Genomic DNA, 15,245 nt, shown 5'->3' on the forward strand with positions numbered 1-15,245 from the left:
GATTCAAAGCAGAAAGTAGAAAGACATATTCAGAACCCTCTAGTAATGTACTTCAAGCATTGCATAACCAATTAGGAGTACATAGAGTAATTCCAATATTTTCTATCCTCTTTTGTTATATGACATTAAAGAGAGAATAAACACGGCGGGGGAATAATTTTAAAACAACGCCTGCGGGATAGAGTCAATAAATGTCTTACCACTAACCTCAAATTTATCTTCGATTAATTAATAGTAAGTTCTGTAGTTTATGTTTTTAAACATAAAGGTTAAACTGTTAAAGTCTCTTTAAATTATTAATAATCAGTGCGATACTCAGGTCATGATGTTAAGGAAGTTTTTCACACGCATTTTCCCTCATATAAGACAATATTCCTCAAAGAAGGTAATATAATCTTAAATCACTTAAATAGGCATAAAATCCTAGAATTTAAGCAAAGTAACTAATATTGCCCAATTCCTGACACCTTTTAAATTCTTTATAGACTTATTACCTTTAGTCAATGTAAAATAAACACATATCAATATATCCGCACTGTTAACATTCTTATATTAAACATTGATATTGCTGAGGAATTAGATGTCTGTAAAAAGGGACTAGTTTTACTATTTACGTAATATGTACACTTGTACTTATTTATAGTGAGTTAAATATTAAAAAAACCTTTTTTTATTTTTATTTACTGCAAACTATCAAACTGAGCGATACAATATTGAATAGGATGATGGTGACATATTGACACATCATCTTCAAACCATCAAGGATAAAGTATCAGCATTCAGCATTTAACCCATAAGTGTTCCAAAAACAATGACACTTGCCAATTCTAATAAGCCTTAAATAAACACTGAACAGTTCTCTGGAAGAGCTGCATCAAAAACTATGCATTTACTAATACACATTTACCTTTAGAATTTAGTTATTTTATGCCTGAGAAATTTACATAACATTAAAAGTCCCTTCAGAGACGTATCTTATCAGTTTCAATTAATCTTCATAACACACATTTGAAATATTCCAAGTTGTATGTGTAAAATCTGCATAATAATAATTTTAGTTCAGTTGTGAAGAACCATATCCTACAAGAATATTCTCAGGAATTCAACCGACAGGTTCCATACATTTAGGTAATTATCTTGGTGCCATTTCCCAATGGGTTAAGCTGCAAGATCAAGGCGAAGATCTTATTCTTAGTATTGTTGATCTACATTCTATTACATTGCCACATGTAAGAAATTACAATTTGAGGAAATAATTAACAAAAAAATACTGGTTTTCTGCGTTAGGACCCAAAGAAGCTTCAGCAAAATATCTTAGAATTGACAGCAACTTTGCTTAGCTGCGGATTAGACCCAAATAAGATAATACTATTTCAACAGTCCACAGTTTCTGCACATGCCGAATTATGCTGGTGTTTAGGATGTATTTCAACAATGGCCAGGTGCTTAATTAACTTCTTAGCATTCACCCCATATGCAATTAAACGTTTAGATTAGCTCATTTGCCGCAGTATAAAGAAAAATCGGCCAGTTTGAAAAATATTCCCTTGGGTCTGTTTGTCTACCCAGTCCTGCAGGCTGCAGATATTTTGTCTTACAAGTAGGTAATGTTATAGTTATGTGTTGAAAGGATAGCTTTGTTCTAATTTGGCTCTTTAAGAGCTACTTGTGTGCCTGTTGGTGAAGATCAAGTACAGCATATTCAGCTGTGCCAAGAATTGGTCAGGATGTTTAACAATAGGTATGGCCAAACATTTCCAATTCCACATGCATTGATTACTTGTGAGTATTTTGGTGTTATTTGAGTTTTATTTGGAACTAAAATATTATCTTTAATAGCAAGTGAGTATGCCAGGATAAAGAGTTTGCGAGATCCATCTAAAAAAATGTCAAAATCTGACCCTGATGAGAAAAGCAGAATTTGTTTAACCGACTCTCCAGATACCGTAGTGAAAAATATCAAAAAAGCAATTACAGATTTCACTTCAGAAGTACATGTTATCATTTCAAAACTTCAACACAAATTCTTAAATCGTTCTTCATTAGGTAACATTCGATCCCGAAGCCAGACCTGGAGTCTCAAACTTAATTAATATACACTCCTTTGTTACTGGCAAAACTATAGAAGAGATTTGCAAGGAGGCTGAAGACATAGACACGGGAAGATACAAGCTAAGAGTAGCAGATGCAGTTGCGGCCTATATTAAGCCAATACAAAACTCAATTTCTAGTCATTTGAGCGACCAAGGGTATTTATTGAGTATATTATCTGAGGGAGCTGAAAAAGCATCTGAAATCGCTAACGAGACCCTTAAAGAAGTCCACGACAAGTTGGGTCTAAGTGTGAAGTATCGGGGGCGTGAAAAAGCCTCTGTGAAGAGAAGTTAATGTAGGAATTAATGGGGTTTTTTGTGGTTGTTTGAGGCGTTATATGAGAAGTTTAAAATATCTGAAATGGCTGTTAATAAAAAGTTTAATGCAGTAGTTAAGCGATTTATTTCGAGCCTCTAAAATCTTAAATTCGCGAAATTTGGCAAAATACAACATTCTTGTTGCGTCTTAAAATCGCAGTTGCCACATTTCTCACGTCGGATGCGTAAATTTGTTGTTAAATTCCTAGCCTATTTGATTTGTATGCGTTCTTGTATGGCGCGCGTCTTCCCAAACTTTTCACTGATTTATTTTCATTTTCTTGATAAAATTGATACAAAAGAATAAACGTGACTTATTTGTGGTGTGTAGACTTTAATGGTGCAAAAACTTATGAGGGTAAGTTCATTATTATTCGTTGCCTGGCTCACGGAATATTAGAGCAGATTTTTTTTGTGCTCAGTTCAATCGGACCCTACTGTTGAGTTGTTGTGCCCTTTAGATTCATGGCAAGATAAAACTTATATATGCCTGCTCAATTATTTATAAATTATTCTTAAAAAGAGATCGTTAAATTCGATATTCAATAGCTACATACTTTAAACCCTGAAGTATACGCTAAAACTTGAATTGCTCTGTAAATTTTGTAGAAAATACCATTATCAAAGCTTTATTTTCTCGGAAAAACAAAATGGTGGATTGAAGTATGAAATTTCGAAAGTAGGAGAAGGATGGGTATATCGAAACGATTACCCGGTAGGAATTGCGACGTTGTAAAGCAATAAATGAACATAAATTACCATTTTAAAACACTGGTGAAACCCCTATATATTGTTTAGTAAGCTTTTTATACAATATTAGATACATTAAAAAAAAAATAACAAAAACTTGAAAATAGCGTAAATCTCTTTAATACTAACCCTTAAACTAGTCTTCCTCTCTTTCCCCAGCCAAATATTTACACAATACGTTAGGTTTAACAAATTTTACATTGTACTCTTTAGCTAATGATTCAATTGAGGAAGGCAACTCTTCAAGTCTCTTCAAAGGATAAACTACATTATTTTTAACACTTAGTTGTGCAATATTACTGCTGTTCCACTGTTGTTGGTCATTCACCACTAATATGGGTTTGGAGCTCTCAATGGCCCCTTGAAAATCTTTTAAGCTGTCAATGATTTGAGTGTCACTTGGTGAAAAGCTTGCGGCCTTTCTTCTGCCCCACTTTGGTTCATTTGCCTTTTTTGGCAATGTCTCTTCTTCGTTCAGTCGAATAATTCTTGGTCTGCCTCTGCCTCGTTTTACAGTTTGAGCAGGGATGTCGCTTTTTAGAGAGGTTTCAGGAGTAGCCTTTTGTATTTTTCTTGGGCGCCCCACTTTATTTTTTTTAACTACGTTTACAGGTGTCTCTTCTTCAAGGTCAGAAGATGAAGATCTTTTCTGTTGTTTTACTGAGGTATTAGTACCTTCTATTTTTAAAGGTTTCTCATCTTCAGATGATTCATTAAAATGTTTCTTCCAACTCAGCAAATTTGTCAAATTCTTCCTTTGAGCTATAGTCATAGTTTTTGCCTTAATTTTCTGGGATTTCATTTTTTTCCTCCCTCTTCTTTTCCCTACTGTTGGTAACTCTTTTACTTCACAATTATACCCAACCAATTTCCTCAATTCATGTTTTGATTTATCCAAAGACAATTGAAGATTCTTTACAACAGAATTCATGGTGTCCACACAGTATTTAGTTCTGTATACCTCAGCCTGATAAAATCCAAGCCTGTCACTCATGGTAAACCCATCTAAATCCCTTTTGCGATTCTTCTGATATCGCCAGCACCTGAATTTATAGTCAGACAGTGGGTCATATGGGGGGGGCAATTTGGGCTTTAAGGCTGAAGGAACTTGATACCCCATTGCTTTGCAAAATTCCACAGGCTTGGGTAGAACTACAGGCCCAACCCCTGGTATACTAATTGAAACAGCTCCCTTCGATTGGGCAAAAAGTGGGAGCACATCACTGGGTATCACCAAAAACTTTTTTGCTTCAGGATTATTCTTGTCAGTAATATCAATTAAACTCGACGATTTTAAAATGTTCCTGCTTATCGGAGGCGGTCTAATTCTTAACAAGTCTCTTTCAGTAATGGGTTTGGCAAGAAATGTTGCATTTGTGTTGGGTAATTGTGTGTGTGGGTCTTGACTCACATCATGCTTCACTTCATAATCATGCTCCAAATTGGAAGATGCTTCATTATCCGGAGAGTCTGCAAAGTGTCTTTTAACAAAATCAGGCTCTTCTTCATCTGAAGCGATGAAAACTGTTTCGATTTGAGGATTTTCCAATTGGAAAGCTTTCAAGGTATCCACAACAGATATTGAGGGTTCTTCTGGCTTTTCAGTGCTTGGCAGGGTCTCATCTGGGTCATCAATGCTTGGGCTGGAGCATAAAATCCTCTCTAATGCTTGAGTATCCTTAATGCTAGCCATAGCTTCCTTTTTTGTCTCGGTTTCAACTAAATAATAGAGAATTTATCAGTTGTGGGGACATTAACGTCATTATTTAACAGAAGTACTGGTGGTGTTCGTTTAGGCTAATGTCTTTAATAAAATAATAGAAAATTACCATTAATTTCACAAAATATTCTAAAAATTGGAATGATTATGACGTATATATTATTTGGCGTCTCTTTCGTTGTTTGTTCTTGGTTTTCTGCGGTATCTTTAACTCAATTCGGAATTACGTTTTCACAGCTCCGTGCATCAACCCGTCTCACTTCAACTTGTTACAAATGTTGCCGAAAAGTGAAACAAAAAAGGTGCGCTCCCAACTCAACAACGATGGTGCCCTCTATGAACGTACTTCCCGTTTCGTGTAGTTATTGGCGTTTGACGTTTTGTTCCCATTTACCTGTAATATCATAACATTCACCCACAAGGTCGTGTAGTGGTTTAGGCTACGCCCACTCATAAAGGGAGCCGAGTTCGAGCTCCATTAGATAACATTTTTATTTGCGTAAAAAGTTAATGAAAAGCTAAAAAATTCTAAAATTTTTCACTGAAAGTGTAACCGAGAAATTAAGAAACTAAGAAAACGTACTCGTAACTAAAAAAAAATGTAACATTCTGAATGATGCCGGAAAATTGTAATTATTATAAATTTCCTTAAAACAGCGGGGAAAATGGAAATTTATATCTTCCGGTTAACCAAGGGTTAATAAGTTCATTTATGACGCAATCGGGCACATTCAATACATCAGTGCGATAATATGGTCGACTCTTTTGCCTGCCTGCGTTTTATTGTCTTTTATTATATGTCCAATGTGGTAACACATCGGGCAGATGCGGGCGCTAATCGGGGTCATATTGCCGTATCAGTGCGCACTTTTGGACGCCCGAATTCACCATTAATATATGCAAAACCATCCATTAATGACCTATACTAATGCAATGTGATTTTCCATTAACGCACGATTTTGTGCCCGTTGTGATTGATTTATTGTTCCACCATTTGTAACACCAACGTTTTAATAATCCTTTTCTTAAAACAATTTAAACATTTTTTACATGAAAACAAAGCGTATGAACCCCTATATATATATATATATATATATATAGGGGGTGTTAATTAAGTACAAATACTTATTTTAAGGAATGAATCTTTAGCTAATTTTATTACAAAAAATTCTATGAATGCAGTGTACTGATAGAGAGCCACATACAGGGTTCCATCACATTTTAATCGACCCTAACTTTTTTGCGCTACACTGTATGCCACTTTTGTATTAATAGACTTATTGTACATTTACTTCTATTGAAAAAAGGCACTCTTGGAAAAGTCTATAAAAATATTCGTTTTGGAGATAAACAAATTTGAAATTAACGTGATTTGAGTTAAATTGATTTAATAACAATTATTTAAATTACCAATATTAATTTAATATTATAATAGTTATTGAAAATTGTCACTTCCAACTTCTATCCATGCATATGGCTATTTTATATATCTCTAAAACGGTTATTCCTACAAAACATTTTCCAAGAGTGCCTCTTTTCAATGGAAATAAATGTACAATAATCCTATGAATACAAAAGTGGCATATAGTATAACGCAAAAGTTAGGGTCAATTAAAATACAATGGAATCCTGTATATGGCGCTCTCTATCAGTAATTAAAAAATGAAGACAATATTTGGATTTTGCATAATAAAAAACCCCATATACCAAATTTTGCTTGATTATTACATCTCTACCCGAAAATATTCAAAAAAAGACCAAATTAAAATTGGAATTTTAACACCCCTCTAGTTCTTAAACGAAGATGTTGCGGATTCATAGGAGCTTTTTGTCATAAAATCTCTTAAATGTTCATCCCTTGAAATAAGTATATGTACTTAATTAACACCCTGTATATATATAATATAGGAGGTACACTATACATAAATGTCAGGAATATTTGAACTGCTACCTGATAAATATCTGCACAATATATCAGGCTTAACAAAGTTTATATTGCACGTAGCAACGAACTGTGCCAACGATACAGGAACGTCTTCTAATCTTGTTACTGGATACACTATATTATTGTTTCCACTCAACTCTATCAAATTATTCTTGGCCCACTGTTTCTCGTTGATTACCAAAATGGGCCTCTCTGGGTTGATTGAATTGTGGAAATCCTCCAAACTATGTAAAATGCTAAATCCCTCAGGTTTGACCGTTGGCACGTGACGTTTTCTCCATGGTTCTTCTCCTTGATCACAAGAAAGGTGTATTCTACTAAGCTCTTCCTGTGGTTGTACTTGTATTCCTCGGTGGATGGCTGCATAATTTAATATTTTTTTACGTCTTCCTGTACTATTACTCCTTTGTGGAATCTCATATTGCAGCTTTTTTCTTGAGGGTGCTTTGGATTTTGTGTTCATTGGAAATTTTTCTAGTTCTTCTATCCTATTTAACATCACACAGCAAGGTTTTACGATTGAGGCGAATTCAGCGGGTATAGATATTCCTGTCCTTTTCATTCGCTTTTTCATTAACTCTTTTTTGGCGGATGCGTCCTTTCTGGGACGTCCTACAGGTTTCGGTACTTTAATGGGATGCTTTCTGGGACGTCCTTTACTGGGAATACAGTCTTCATATTTCCAATTTTGTATATTGCCCATTATCCCATACCCTGTTGAAACTTTCAATTTTTTTCCTTCATACTTAACAGGTTCACTCAAACGTTTCCTATTACTCCTTTCTAGTATATTCTCTGGCCCTGCATAGCTGTGCTCCAACAATTCGACTTTGCTGGTAATCAACAGATTGTCTTCAGAGGGTGTATTATTATGATGTTTCATCCAACTCAACAAATTAGTGAAACTGGTTTTGTGCACCAACCCCGAAGAAGTAGAATTGTCTATATCTTCCAAACGTTTTTTGCTCCATTCTTCTATATCCATTACTGCCAATGGATCTTTAGGTCGCGACTTTTCTAGCTTATAAAGACGCACGAAATGCAATTTTTTCAAAGATAGATCCAAGGAATTTTGAAGTTTTATGATCTGGGAAATCATCTTTGTTGTACAGACTCTGCTTCTCGTGTCCCCATCAGGGAATCCTAAAAAGTTTTCCTTGTCATCAGCTCCATTGATGGAGGACCAACAATGGAATTTTTGGTCATAGTTGTGGAGAGCAATCATCGTCTCTCTGATTTGCTCTAGTAGAAGGGGGTTTGTTTTAGGATAGTTCCTGTGAATTCTCCAGAGATCACGTTCAGTGATGGGTCGTCTAAATGAAGAGGAATTTTTCTGCACTTTTTGAGAAAACTTTGACAAACTTGTATTTGGTTGAGTTAAATCATTTTCCTTGAAACAACTTTCTGTGGATTCATGCAAAAGATCCTTTAACAAGTTTGGAACCACCAAGGAACTGCTAAAATTTTTAATATTGTATGCTGTGCTCAATGTAGCAGGTCTAAAACATATATCTTTTTGAAGCTTTGAATTAGTGAGTATTTTGGATTTCTCTCTAAGTATTGGTTTATACGGTCCTATGAGAGGTGAACATTCTAAATCTGGTGATGTTTCCTGCACTAACACTGTTTTAAAAGGTGGTAGTTTAGGCGATATAGGGGGCTGTTTAATTTCACTTGGGCAGTTTTTGCATATTGCACCACTAATCAAAGGCAATGGTATAACTACGGATCCTAATCCTGGGACGTTGATGCATAAAGGGTCATTGTTGGCAGCACAATGTGCTGCAATATCGTCAGGAATTGCCAAAACGGCCGTTTTCAGGCAATTTGCATTTTTTGATCTATCATTAACTTCCACTAAGCAATATCTCTTAGGTCCTGCATTGAGTAGATCTTGTTCAGAAATCTGTTTAGCCTGCAAATTTAGAAGTGACGGCGGCGATTTATTTGCGTTTGATTTAAGGGTATCTTTCTTTGGTTTTAACTTATCTTCTGAAATATTAACAGCTTTTGAAGTTACTGGAGAAGTAATTTTTTGAGGTATAACTTTGTCCTCTTCTTTACATGATTTCTTCTTTTTTGATGCCGCAGAGCCCTTTTGAATCTTATCTAGCTTCATGGGAGGCAGTTTTATCTTGCTTGCAGTTTCTGCCAAAGATTTCAAATTAGCAGAAGTAGGTTTTTCTTTTAACAAATCACCACTGTCACTTTGAATTTTCTCTTTTCTTTTACCTGGACTTATGCTGGTTAAAACCTTGTTCCCTACCATCAAGCTTTGCGAATTGGAAAATATTTTTTTAGCTAAATCTGAATCAGCAAATGAATCCTTTTCAGTTCTATTGGCTACTGCTGAAGGTCCCAATTTGAAAGAAAGGCTTCCAGATCTTGAGTTTTTCTTTGAATCGCAATTATAAAATACTTTTGTATTTGCTACAGCTTTTTTGGCAACTACCAGTACTGAAGATTTAGGAGAATTATTGTTACTTATAACTTTGTCTGCCACCTTAGACAATTTCTCATATTCTAACATGTTTAAAGATGCATTTTCTAGTTTGCAAAGTTTTTCTGTGCTATTGGTAACAGATAATGATTTCTTTAAATTTCTACCTTCTTCTATGACTACTGAGGAGAATATTGAACTAGGGCTTTCTGCCGATTTAACCTTACTAGAAACATTCTCATTAGAGTCCAATTCTATTGTTTCATTGGATAAATCAGATCTGTCAAAGTTAACATCTTCAACACTCTTCATATGTTGGCCCTGTTTTTCAAAATTGAGACTAACAGGTTTACCTGATTTAGCTAAAAGGGACCGCACATCTTCTGGAATAGCCAAGAACACTCTTCCCAAGTCGCGATCAGCAATTTCAAGCAATTTCATGGGTTTTCCATTCATTGGTGCCAAGTCTTTTTCTGTAGCTTCCTTGGCAGCTAAAATATACCTGTCTGATTGTTTTGCAAGGGACACAGCAGTCACCAAGAGAAGTTTCAAGTTTAATTCATTTTTTGCTTCTTCTGTTAAGGATCCAGGAAAACTTTTTTTATCAACTTGTGAGATTGAATTTTTGAGATTTAGATTCAAATCTACAGAAGACTTGCTTTCAAAGTTAGGAGAAATTTTAATTGTGCTGATAAACTGCATATTAGCAGCTTTTGTACTTTCAGGTAAAGGGCCCATATCTTCTTCATATCTATCTAAATTTATTGCAATATTATCTGAAGAATTCTGCGTCTCAACTGCTACTTGATTCACTTGATCTTGCTCAAATTCCTCATCAGACTCAATAAATACAGTCTCAATATTAGGGTTTTCCAACTGGATCAATTGAAGGGTGTTTAGAATATTTGTTGACGATTCATCTGTGGTTTCTTCTTCTGAGTCTTGAATATTGAGGTATTCTATATCATTTAAGCCAGGTAATGTCTGTGGTAAGGCGGTGGGGCCACTATAATGGGACGTAGCTATGCTCTTCATTTTGGTGGCTTCTCAAGGAACACTGTTGAAGCAAAGTAAAACATGACGTTTTGGAGAAATAGTAGTCTAGATACAGGGTTACTTACCGGCTGATTTTTGGGCAGAATTGGGGGGGCGTTAATAGAGTTTTTTGCTAATTTTAATAATAAATTCAATGTTTGTTGTTATTTTAGTTAGGTTCGGGAATATGGGATTTTGAATTTGGCGTTTCTCTTGTTTTCCCATTACGCCGAGGAGATTCGGTTCTGGAACGTGTTCTCTTGCACCGCCGTATTTTAGGATATGTGACACGATTCCACAGGTTTTTTTAAATTTAGATCTGCCATTATTGTTATACTCAAAACGATGACAGTTACAAAACTCATTAAATGGGAACAAAGTTGAGAGGTTGAAAGATTTGAAAGTGCTACTTCCATTTTACCGAAATATTATTGATTAACACTTGTCATTGTCATGTAAACGTCTTAGTAATTTATTTTGATGTTTGTTTGTTCGTTCGTAGTATTAATAATTATTGCTAAAGAATAATTAAACTTAAGGGATTTCAATGAAATTCTATCTGCTGTTTATCTGAAGGCGTTCCTGTTTACTTAACTTTCTTTAATATGGTGTACCTCCATTTCCCAGCAAATTTCACAGAAGAAGAGCTCATGCTCCAGGCTAAATACGCTAAATTGAAGAAAAAAAAGAAAGCCCTGACTGCGTTAAAAACACCGAAACCGGAGCCTGAGAAACCCGCTGTTCCGAAACGACCTACAGAGGCTCGAGATGCCAGGGAAGTAGCTAAGAAACTGATAAAATCAGGAGTTATATCTGCAATAGCTAAGCAGCAAAAACAGCCAGAGCATGGCTTTAAACGTCCTCGAGGACTGGAAAGGAAATTGATTTCTGAAAAGACTGTGAGTGGTTATCAGCCATTTTCTGCAATACAAATGGAAGATGGACCTGATAACCCTGAAAACAAGCCCCCTCGCATTAAGAACCTCTATGATAACTTTGAGAATGTACGGGAGAGAGATGATCGTAACATAATTGAAAAACCCAAAGACAAGCCTGAGAAGCCTCGGACTGGAAACACAATCTATGTATCTGGCTACAAAATTACAGAAGAGTTTCTTAAAAAGCACTTTTCCACAATGGGCAATATTATCAATATTTCTATGGAGATTGAAAAAAACCGGGGATTTGTTACATTTGATAAAACAGATGCTGCAGATCGTGCTATAGCAGAGATGGATGGGAGTATGGTATCGGGAATTCAGCTGCAGGTGTCTTTAGCCAGAAGGCAGCCCCAGATTGAGCCCATAAATGAATCTACATCCTCAGTGGCATGGACCACTCTAGCTTCAACTAATTCACAAAAGGGGAGCCATAAGGATAAGAGGGATTTGGTTTCTTATGACGATATGTTTGACACTTAATATTAGTATGTGTTTAATATATATATGTCTATTATCATTGCCTACACTAGTGATCTTATGCAGCAATAAAAGCATTGCTCATTCCACTCCAATTATTCTCTGGAGATATCTCCTCCTTCCAGGGCAATTTTCTGTGCAATATCTGTGCCCTCTGATGGTTCTCCTTTTTAAAGTTCTTTAATATGCCAGTTGCATACAACAATGAGAATAGTGATACAAAAATAATTACTGTTAGTAAAAAAATTGTTATAAGACATAGAAACTGCCATAATAAGTCGATGAATTGAAGGCTGAAGGGAATTGTGAGTCCCAAGTTTTCTCTAGAGTCAAAAAGGGGTGGAAGCAAAATTCCTATACTTGCACACACTAAATAGATGGTGACTATGTTACAGCAGTTTTCTAAAGGTGAATAGTGAATGAGATTTGAAGTGAAGAAGAAAATCATTCCACCTCCTGAAGCTATTCCAAAACTCTCTAGATGGGAGTAAACATCAATTCCAGCTGCAACAGTCACAAGTCCTGCAAGGCCTCCTTGAAGACTCCTGACAACGATCCAATAGCGATAAATATCCCTAGTTAACAACACCATTACAAGGATAACCACCAGAATCCCAGCTCCTGTTGCCATTATACTGTTAATGGAAATATGATTTACGTAATCCATTAAAGCGTGTTGAGGTTCGTAAGCTGCATAGGGAAGGTAGAACCCAAAATGTCCGATTATTATGAATAAATATCCGGTCACCATCCTGCTACTATATTCATTCCTGAGTGATTTGCGATCAACATCTTTAAGCTTCAAAATCCTCGTTCTTAAGCAAAGTGCCCCCACAAGGCCGATGGTTGCTGATGGAACATGGACTACTAAATTTGCTCCATAGTCTTTGACTGAGACTCTTTGATTGATTAGTTTCATCGCAGTCATCCATCCATGTTTACTCCAGCACCAGCACATTAATATTGGCAGAAAAACACCACTTGTCAGAAAAGCTATAATAAGCATTGGAAGTTGGTGCAGACGGGCTACAAGCATGCTTGAGGAGATTGCAGTTCCAAGGAGACACGAGGAAAAACCTGTAAAAAAGAATTTGGGAAAACTTGCAAATTGCAAAAAAACTTTTTACCTAAAGCTGCAAAACTGAGATCTGCATTCTGGCCTCCAATGTATCCTTCATAGTTCATGAATCCATAAATGGTTTTTTTGCCAAACGAAAAGTAATAGCCAAGAAATCCGTAGGCAGCTACGGATGTGACTATTTCAAATATATTGCGGAATAAGATCATGTAGGCATTTTCTACAGGGATGCTGCCTGCTTGGATTAGGATGAAGCCTATTCTGAGCATGATCGCTGCAGGAAAACCGAAAAAAAATTAGTTAAAATTAGTTAAAAATAGTTACATTAAGTTAAAATGGAATAAAATAATATGCGCATGAGTTTGCACAGAGTTCTGATTCACATATTGAACTGCGCATTTGATTAAAACTTACCACATATGATTCTCACGGCGGGAGTAGTTGAGTTTCTAGCCCATATATTATTATTATTGATGAATTGTGCCATAGAGTCATTTAAGTAATCAAATACGTTTTTGGGCTCCAAGTACTTGCCGAATTCAGGCGATTCGAAATACGCCATAATATTCGTTATTTGAATGGGCGTCTAGTTTGAATATTAAGTTCACTTTTCCATTAGTTATTTGACATCTAAATCAACTGTCAAAATCTAAAAAATCAATATGGCGGCTGCTGGTTACAACGTTACAATTACCCTGGAAATTTAGTATCAAACTAATATGGTTTAATTCAAATAAAATGTACAAGTGTATGCATCTAACAAAATTTAATCACATCAGGAACGGCTTCATTATACGATCGAAACGGGCAGTAAGTTAAAGAAGGCAAAACGGAAACAGAAAATGTGCAAAAAATAGGAAAAAATCGTTATTTTATCTTTTTTGTAAAAATATAATTATGGAGGCGTGTGGGATTTTTTTCAATACGGTTTTATTTTCGAAAAAGAAAAATGATTGAAGAAACTAGGAAGGAGCAAAATGGTTTTGATCGCTCGGGGGAAAGAGTCTTAATTCGATCCTGAGTCATGTCCTAACTCCACTTTAAACATTTATTAAAAAAAAAAAAATTGCCCATTAAAACCTGCAATTACCCCCTTGCCACTTTCATTCATGGCGTACGTCAACGACTGTAGGTTCATAAAGCCATGTCTGTTTATTACGCGCAGTTAGGCAAAAATAAAGATAAGAGTCGCCCTGAAATTAATTAAAAGTGAAATGGGACGAATTTAAAAAAAGTATGCCTTATACAGGGTTCGCCTTTGGGAGTTGACGCGATCTGTATATGGAAAATTACAATTTTAATTCATTTTTGAAGTTCGTATTTTTGTTTTGTGGAAAAAACCTGACGTAGAAAATATTTTTAATCTGATACGACTTCCGGTTAAATCGCAAACTGACCTTTACTTAACTTTTTTAAATGGAACATGGCAGTTTTTCTTTAATAAAAATGCTTTTTTATCCAAGATAACCATAAGTTTTGCAATACAACATAGTGCTGATTCTGAAGTGTTTTTTGATTTATTTTGAGTTTTACGATATTTTCGACCTTGTTGGGCTTTACTAAAACTCAATTATCCAAAAAACTATTTGATAGAAATTGATGAAATAAATTTTAAATTACTGGAAAGTTAACACATTTTCATAGACAATTAAAGAATTAAGAAAAAGAGGCCACGTTAGCCCAACAAAAATGAATTATTGCTTTTTTGAAAAATGACTCCTTTGATATTGTAATGCGTGATTCTTTGCAGGAAATTGCGGAAAAAAACCCTACTTATGTTACACCCTGTAGATACAATCACCCAGTGCTAATAGTATAATTCAATCACATTTCACTTTCCATTAGTTTATTAATAAAAAATTATTAAAAACCGCTAAAAAAACTTAACTACGTCACTAACCAAAATACAACCAAAGCGCAACTCGAAATTGCAAAATACAAGTTGGCAACGTCGACTCACATTTTCTCATGAGCTGCACGAATCGACCAGACTATTTTTCGATAGTCCTATTAGCCACAATGGTAAATTTTCGATAATCCTCGATACCTTGCTCCTCCACGAATTATGACGCGTTGATTTGTTCCATAAATCAGACTATAGAAGTATTCACAGGTATTCACCATGACTCTTCCACAACTCACAAGTCATCAGTAATTTGGCCCTTCGCAGAGTCGAATATGTTAACTGCAAAAACCTTTTAAGGCCTATTTTTCCCTTGTCGTTAAACTAAAACCCCAAATTCGTGGGAATCTACCTAATAAGTGTTCTGATTGGTTAATCAGAGCAAAGTGGACGGATACCAACCTTTGCTCATTCTTCCCTGGTTTTTCTCCTCCAAATAAAAATGAGATTAAATCGACTAGAATGCTCTCGGCACTTGCACCAAAAGGGGCCTTTTGCGCCTTATTTCCTTCCTCTTGCATCACTGGGAAGTTATTAAAGTGTTG

General features: G+C 35.5%; 4 protein-coding genes across 4 annotated transcripts; 2 read left to right on the forward strand and 2 right to left on the reverse strand.

Annotated features, from left to right (window-relative positions):
* The first annotated feature begins 225 nt into the window (after positions 1-225).
* Positions 226-2,454, forward strand: TrpRS-m (Tryptophanyl-tRNA synthetase, mitochondrial). The gene is made up of 7 exons (XM_066406253.1): positions 226-385; positions 1,059-1,229; positions 1,288-1,442; positions 1,493-1,600; positions 1,661-1,782; positions 1,840-1,991; positions 2,047-2,454. The coding sequence occupies exons 1-7, from the start codon at positions 323-325 to the stop codon at positions 2,386-2,388; spliced, it is 1,113 nt and encodes a 370-aa protein (XP_066262350.1). The 5' UTR covers positions 226-322; the 3' UTR covers positions 2,389-2,454.
* Positions 2,455-3,258: 804 nt separating this feature from the next.
* LOC136419628 (uncharacterized) lies at positions 3,259-10,478 on the reverse strand. The gene is made up of 5 exons (XM_066406113.1): positions 10,388-10,478; positions 6,799-10,323; positions 5,224-5,321; positions 4,991-5,086; positions 3,259-4,880 (listed from the first exon to the last, which is right to left on the reverse strand). The coding sequence occupies exons 2-5, from the start codon at positions 10,299-10,301 to the stop codon at positions 3,298-3,300; spliced, it is 5,280 nt and encodes a 1,759-aa protein (XP_066262210.1). The 5' UTR covers positions 10,302-10,323; positions 10,388-10,478; the 3' UTR covers positions 3,259-3,297.
* Positions 10,479-10,835: 357 nt separating this feature from the next.
* Nelf-E (negative elongation factor E) lies at positions 10,836-11,770 on the forward strand. The gene has a single exon (XM_066406552.1). It carries the CDS (start codon positions 10,907-10,909, stop codon positions 11,720-11,722), a length of 816 nt encoding a protein of 271 aa, XP_066262649.1. The 5' UTR covers positions 10,836-10,906; the 3' UTR covers positions 11,723-11,770.
* A 7-nt stretch (positions 11,771-11,777) lies between these two features.
* Positions 11,778-13,359, reverse strand: LOC136419629 (uncharacterized). Its single transcript, XM_066406114.1, has 3 exons — positions 13,212-13,359; positions 12,847-13,071; positions 11,778-12,796 (listed from the first exon to the last, which is right to left on the reverse strand). The coding sequence occupies exons 1-3, from the start codon at positions 13,357-13,359 to the stop codon at positions 11,778-11,780; spliced, it is 1,392 nt and encodes a 463-aa protein (XP_066262211.1).
* Between the last annotated feature and the right edge of the window lie 1,886 nt (positions 13,360-15,245).

The sequence above is a fragment of the Euwallacea similis genome, chromosome 3 (genome assembly GCF_039881205.1).
Source record: "Euwallacea similis isolate ESF13 chromosome 3, ESF131.1, whole genome shotgun sequence".
Lineage (NCBI taxonomy): Eukaryota > Metazoa > Arthropoda > Insecta > Coleoptera > Curculionidae > Euwallacea > Euwallacea similis.